Here is a 7960-nt window from a genome sequence, read left to right as displayed (position 1 = left end):
ATACTACTTCAGAAATTATAGTAAAAATATGTCATTGACTAATAAGAGCTTAATCATTTTAAATACTAAAATTGAATAGCTATCACTGTTACTGGTGAACATGGAGTTAATGGTTCCATTCTGATATGTTGCTGTTGTGTATCTATGCTTAGATTAGAAGAGCACACGTGATAAAATTGATTTTACTGATTTTTTAGACTTGAAGACGTCTGAAGTATTCTGAATTTTTAGTATATATTGTATATATGCTTAATATATTTAACTAATATATGGGTACCTCACCCATTCCATTTTTAAATTAATAAGTAATATCGGCAATCAAGGCGCTATGCTCCTCAAGGAGAGAAAGAGCGAAATAGAGGGAGAGAGAGAGAGAAAAAGAGAGAGATAGAGAGAGAGGGAGAGAGATAAAGGAACTAACAACAACAACATCTGCAATTTAAGTTTCATAGTTTAATACAAGTTGTACTATTTATTGCTCATCACAAATTTATTACTAATATTTTCATTGGGTATATTATTGTATTTTCACATATGAATATAATATTTTTCTCTTGGTTGATTTGATTTAGTTTAATTGTGATATACTTACACTTTGCAAATGCACTGCTTTTGTAGTACGAGTATGACGTGTTAAGGCAATTTCCAGTCCATTGTCTTACATTTTCGCTGTGGAACAACATGTCTACAGAGTCGAGTTTGAATATTTGTCACAGAAAGGCCTTGACATAGAAAAATGGATATTTATTATGTTTGAAATTTTGCACTTGTTTAATAATTGCCACAATAAAAAAACAAATAAATAATTCGAGTAGTGCAGTTAACAACTCTAATAAAACTGTGGGAAAACAGGTCAATTTGGGGTTCTTTGGTTATATCATTTCCTATATATTTAATTTATTTATGATAAAAGACATTATCATATAATTTAAATAAATTGCTGGTGATTATTAAAATAATTGCGTTCATTTTGTAGAACAATTAATTAAACTTCATCTAAGTTGGTTGTAAGTTCTTTGCTAATGAATATTGTACTGTCATTAATTATAATTGGAATTATATCATGTGTATAGAAATTGTAATTACTTGACATTTACGAGTATGTCATGTAACATTCTGTTTTAAATAAATATTCTATCACGTTAAAGAATTATTTATTAACTGGTGAATTGGAAGTATGAGTGGAACTCATAATTTTTGATATTAAAATTTAATTATCTGAGATGAATGTAAAATATAACACTTATTCATAATCTTTGAATAATGTCTTTAGATCATGTAGGTAATATACTTGGATGAGGTGCATTTAGTTGCTCTCATTATCACTCCCTATAACCTGCTACCTGCGCTTGCACTATAACCTTATCACCTTCATTGACATACTTCTCCGTTAATTATTGTTCATGCATTCTCACTGAGATATATTCAGTTTTCTAAGTACTAAGTCTATACATTACTGGAATGACCTTAGCATCTTAACGGTCAACGGTTGAAATCTCCTAAGAAAGGATTTATGCTTTGGCTTTTATTGCTTTCCACCTACCGGAAAAAAATATATGTGATTAAGGTAAAAATTAAAAAAACTTAGATTAAAACTGTACCTAAGAAGCGCTGATAAAATCATTTTAAGTTTTTTAATAAAACTGAAAGATATCTAGTTATATTTTTTCAACCTTTCTCTCCATTAAAAGAATCAGTACATGCAGAAAGTAAACTAAAATAGGTGTCGTTTAATATCATCCTTTTTTTAACACCTTAGTCTTTATTTATAAAAGACTGTTTACAAGATAAACTCTTGTATTTTCAACATGTATATAAAATATTGAATTAAGTTTTCGGGTTCAGTATGATACTAGCTAAATAGGATTCATCGATAGAAATCACCATCAAGTTTGATGCAATAGAGAAAGGTTGCGATAGAGGAACCTTTCTTATGCAAAAAACATGTTCCTCTCTTTATATACATAGGTAGCGCAGAGGCTGCCAATAATGATCAAAGAGCAGAATGCTCTCTTTTCTGGAGTTCTAAACTTAGGAAATTGCTGTGGATTTTACTGTCTATGAAACATATCACCTTTCTTAAACAAAAAACATGTTTCTCTCTTTATATACATAGGTAGCGCAGAGGCTGCGAATAATGCTCAAAGAGCAAAATGCTCTCTTTTCTCTTGTGGAGTTCTAAACTTTGGAAATTCCTGTGGATCTTACTGTCTATGAAACATGTCACCAATAATATACTAATGAAATATATAATATATAAATATACTATCTAAAATAGCAGTTACAAACTATTTGAATAATTAAATGTTAAAAAGAGTTGAGGTAAAGAATGATGTTTAAGTTAAGTTAAATTTTTCCGAAGAATATTTAGCCATGTAATTTTCTATGTCTTTATGCAATCAAAAATGTAGTACTTTTCCCAAAGACAGAATGTTATGCTTTGCCTATAAGTAGAGTCAATTATTTTGATTTTTAATCGCACCGGAAGGACACACTCCAGATAAGTTAATTAAGCTAATATTAATACATACCATACCGTAGGCGAGCTTATAATAATTTTATGTCTTTGCTTCAGGTGTGATGTGAAAATATTCCTGAATTTTTGCTATAAATAAATTATAGCCTATAACGTAATGCCATTTCCAAAATTTTCAAATGATTTACGCATTTTTTTTGATGATTTGATACTCTTGGTATAAACCCACTTAAAAGAGTAATTACGTTCTGACGTTTATGAAATTGCTTATAGGCCTAAGATAGTGAAAAATCTAATTAAATTGGGTATCATATTATCTCATTTAGGAAAAATATAATTAATTCTTTATTATTCATGGGTGCAGTAGGGATTGTGTGGTAGGCATTCTATTGCGTATTTGAAAAATTGATATCATTTCTGCATTGATTGGCTGCTGTTTACTTCCCTCACACGTAAAGTGACATAAATCGAAATTGATTTGCTTACCATCAAATTTCCTGTATTACCAAATCTTATTTCATTTTATTCAATTCCAATTCTTGATTAATTAGAATATGTTGTATGGTATTTATGTGGAATAAGGAAGTCTGCCTGTAACTCTATATATGAAGGTGAGTATGAGAGTTCCACGCGTAAGTAGAATCACTAAGATTATTTAATTGAATATTGTTAATCAATTTTTCCTGTATTATAGAATATTACGTATTTCTATTTACGTATCTTAATTTTATTATGCGATTTGTTTAACAGACTGCATCCTTCTATATATTTGCACCTAACAAATGCTTTAATCAGTAAGTTTTTAGCGATTAAAATCCCTAGATAATGATGATTTTTATTCCTAAATTGCGAGGAATACTTATTATATGTGTTATATTGTATATTCTATTTAGTGTTATTCTTTAGAGTGTAATAAAAAAAGAGGAATGTGAAGTGAAATAATCGAATTTTTACGAAAATCAACTTTTTTGAAATACACAAATAGCATGAGGCCTGGAATGATCTGGAATGACCGAATTTTTACCAAAATTAACTTTTTTGAAATACACAAATAGTATGAGGCACTATTCAGAGATAATTAAAGTTGTTAACATAATTTATAATAACATAACATTATTATAACAAATTCGAAAATAATAGATATATACATATTTTTTATTTCACAATAATATTATGTAAATATTGAATAGAATCTTATAATTCAAAAATGATGTATACATACAATTTTTTATAATACATTAAAATCTTCTACTCATCCTTGCTTACCTTATGATAAGAATAGGAATAAACGTGGTACTAGCTCTCAACGGAGCGGAGCACTGCGACCATGATTGATCTTTTGTGCTGCAACAGACCTTAACCGAACAGAAGACATTCCGCCTTTCGAATTAAAACCTTATGATACCGCATTTAAATATTCAACAAAAATATTTTTCACAGTGTATTGAGAAGCTAGAATGCGTACTGCCACAAATTTAATTAACCGCCTTGTTAGAGAGCAATTATGCCCGTACTTATTCAGTTAAATCGAAAAATTATTATCAATCAATGAATGCCCACAAAACTAACCTCAAGCGGTGCTAGATTCTGTACGGTGACATATGCAAATTCTAGATATATTGATTTGCATATAAGAGTATCAGTCAAAATGTTTATTAAAAACTGTTGCTAATTGTTTATTTTCAATTTAGGCTTTCGGTGGCAACGCAAAGGTGCCAATTAAGTGAAGGGACCCACAAGCTAGTATACATTCGGCATTTTCAATATTTTTGGAGTCATGGACGTAAACACGCAATAAAGCTGTAATTGACATTATATCAATTCACATGAATAAATATTTTAAAAAAATTATTTTTAAATTTATTAAAATTTGTAAGCTGATCTTAATAAGTTGTATATAATGATTGGAATGATGGAATGATAACGATTAGAATATTTGCATTTAATCTAAAAATGATTAACAATAATTATAAATGTTAAGTATTATTTATTTATACTAAAAGTTTTAAAATAAAATTTAATATACATACATATGTTATAAACATGAATAATCAATTAAGACATTGTTAAATGTTTGCAAAACACTTAAAACTGACTTTTAGAACTTTACATAGATGAGGTATTAAGAAGGAGTCGGACGATGTAATGTTAAAGACCACAAAAGCAAGAGAATTAAAAGTATACACGGTCAGTTCATTATGTTACGGGTGGCTGCTGCATCAATAAGCGATTTAAAAAAAGTACATTCTATATTCTATGTTAGAAGTGGTTGTTAAACCAACATGTCAAACTATTCTATCCCAAAACGTCAAACTATCTTGAAACGGAGTACTATTTATTTAGGAGACTTTAGACGTCTATTTATGCAAACACAGAAAATTCTATTGATAAAACGAGCTTGTAACAATACACATTACGAGCGATCTGGATCTGGTCTTAATAACATTTCAATATCTAAAATGTTTATCTGAGATCACTGCAAAGGGCATTTAAGACATTGCTTGCTTTATTAAAACGATAATCATATTTCTCAGTCTCAAAGAGTATTTACTCTAGTTTCTTTTTGAATATTAAGTTCATATAAACCATCATTGTCTCCGCTTAATAGGAGACAATGATATCTCAATAAGAAAAACCTAAAGTCACTCGTAGGTGCATTAACAGGCCACGCCGCCTGCAATAAACATATACACAAAATAGGTATATATGGCACATATATTTACAGATTCTGCTGTGATGAAACTAGAGAATGCCGACCTTCAAAAGCTCTCTTCGATGGAGCTGGCTTGCCTAACCAATAAACCATTATCATAATTACCATTATCATATATATAAAGTTTATGAGGCAAGTTTTCGATGCTTATCATCACTTAGTTGGTGTGTGTAGGACCAGTTAGATTTACTTCTATTATTAAACTGACTCTAAGCGATATCATTCATCTTACGATGAATGTATTAACCATTGCATGTGCTTACAGCACTTATTCACAAATATCCATAAAGTCAAGAAAGGCGATTAAAAATTCGAACAGATGTGACGAGCAATATTTAACTCACGCTGAAAATTGAGGCACACATAAATTAATTGGGCACTCAGTGTGTACATAGCCTTTTATATGTTGATTTAGTTTTATTCACAGGTTAATCAGCAGAGAGAGAGAGAGAGAGCGAGAGAGAGAGCGAGAGAGAGAGAGAGAGAGAGAGCTTCTGGCTGAATCGCATACGTGGCAGGTATATTTTTTTTGGAGAGTGAGAAAAAAGGCATGAATTTTGGAGGTGATATGAACAACGTGGTTGGTGTGAGAGTTAAAGAAACGTGGAGGAAAAAAGGTGGGGACATCTTGGTGTGGCGTCGTACACTCTTACGTCCACGTTTAAATTCAGCTTTCCAATATTTTATTATTGTTACGATGGTGCAAGGTTGCCTAAACAGTATCCATTTCCTATTTGATTGAATCCTATTTAATTTTTTCCATTTCAAATAAGATTACCAAATTGCTCTATTTTAATTATTTGTAAAAAACTAACCAAGTCAGGTAATTATCAATTGTTGTCGTAAACTTATATTTAATAAAAAAAATATTTTAGATAATGCATTCAAATATTAATTTTAAGCACTACAATAAGTATTTAAAGTTCTTAATGATACAGTAACACTAATTTGAATATGTCTTGATTCATTTATCGAATTTCTTATTATGTTTAAAGTTGTAACACAAAAATGCGTCTACAAGTAAACCTCCTAAATGTCAAATTTTTTGATTTTCACCATATGTCAAATAAAAAATTTAATCGTAGTAACATAACCTATCTTTCAGAAAAAAATGACATTAATAAAAATTTTATTTATTCATTTCGTTTTGATATCGTTGAGGACGTTCATAAAAATCTGTCTGCGTTAAGAATTCACTTAAGAAGATGTCAAGCTCTTTAACTAATTTTGATATCAACCACGTGGATGAGAACGGTATTACTATGCCTGTAGATACTAATACAGTAAGTTGGTTGAAAACTGAAGTTTCCGATAAAGGGTTGCGGTTAAAACGTACGGATTTGAAGAAGTCTGCCTTGGTTAAGAAATCAATATTCTCGTCAGGTAAAATGCAGTCTGTATATTTTTAATATTTGAAATAAAAACTATAACTTCGTGTAGGTAAAAAAAAGCGAGTTAAGCATTCTATATTTGAAACTCTCGGAAACTCAACCAAGAAGAAAATTTTACAAAGTGACGTTAATGATGTCGAAGAAAAAATAGTCCCGATATCCGAGGTAAGTATTATATAAAAACAAACATGAACCCTTTGAGACTGTTTTACTACATTAAAGATAACTCTACATATCCAAGCGCACATAAAAATTAACATTTAAATAATCATAAATCATTCTCACTATATTAGAAGATATATAAGTGTTAGCTAGTATTAAACCGAAATTTTGTTAACGATACCTTCAAGTTCTGAAAGTATTTCTAATAGAAGTTATTGATGAAAGATTAGAGGGTTTGGAGATCTTTTCATGATACTGAAAAGACTTCAGTGCTCAATTTTAAATAGAATAAGGAATTATCCTTATTTTATCAGCTTTAAGACCTTACACATAAGATTTGAAATTATTTTTAAGTTATTGAGCAGATTTTATTCATTAAAAAAAAAGGGAATCGTTTTCATCACATACTCGTATGTATACTATAGGATAGAAAGAGAAACATATAGTTTTTCGTAGTACACTTAATGTCCACTGTAAAAAATAATTAGAAAACGTATGAGGATTAGACGTAGTTACCTCAAATCCCGAAAAATAGAAAATATAAATTAAAATTATATAAATTCATTATATTTTGAAATTTATTATTATTTATTTATTAATCCAATCAATAAGATGTCAAGCGCTAAAACTATTTTTAATATCAACCACGTTGATGAGAACGGTATTACTATGTCTGTAGATACTAATATAGTAAGTTGGTTGAAAACTGAAGTTTCCGATAAAGAGTTGCGGTTAAAACGTGCGGATCTGAAGAAATCTGCCTTGTTTAAGAAATCAATATTCTCGTCAGGTAAAATGCAGTCTGTATGTTTTTAAAACTTTAAATAAAAATTATAAATTTATGTAGGTATGTACGAACGAGTTGAGAATTCAAATAAGAAGGAAACAGTACGCAATGATATCAATTATATAGATGATGTCACAGTAGGAGTACTTACTGAACCTAAGGTAACTGTTCAAACATCTAATGAATTGAATTTATATTTTAAAAATAAAATGAAGGTAACTAATTGCTGTCCTGGTGAATATAATTCTTCTGATTGTGATGAGTATGATGTTTCTGAAAATGATGTTCAGTGTAATATCCCACTTCCAACGGGATTTAACTTGTCTACAGATGTTACAATAACTAAAAGCTTTAAGAATCCAAGCTCAACAACTGAACCATTTAGCGAATCGCACTTGAATGCAATCACAGGCCATCTATCTGAAAGTAAT

General features: G+C 29.7%; 1 protein-coding gene across 1 annotated transcript in view; it reads left to right on the top strand.

Annotated features, from left to right (window-relative positions):
- The first annotated feature begins 6320 nt into the window (after positions 1 to 6320).
- LOC119678056 overlaps positions 6321 to 7960 on the top strand; it is a 3789-nt gene continuing 2149 nt past the window's right edge. Inside the window, exons 1-5 of the mRNA XM_038089707.1 lie at positions 6321 to 6572; positions 6630 to 6745; positions 7355 to 7532; positions 7590 to 7690; positions 7745 to 7955. Of these exons, the coding sequence (XP_037945635.1) occupies positions 6395 to 6572; positions 6630 to 6745; positions 7355 to 7532; positions 7590 to 7690; positions 7745 to 7955 (784 nt within the window). The 5' untranslated portion in view covers positions 6321 to 6394. The remainder of the gene's footprint in view (positions 6573 to 6629; positions 6746 to 7354; positions 7533 to 7589; positions 7691 to 7744; positions 7956 to 7960) is intronic.

Source organism: Teleopsis dalmanni, chromosome 1 (assembly GCF_002237135.1).
Source record: "Teleopsis dalmanni isolate 2A chromosome 1, ASM223713v2, whole genome shotgun sequence".
Taxonomy (NCBI): Eukaryota; Metazoa; Arthropoda; class Insecta; order Diptera; family Diopsidae; genus Teleopsis; species Teleopsis dalmanni.
This window is presented reverse-complemented; position numbering and strand designations above follow the sequence as displayed.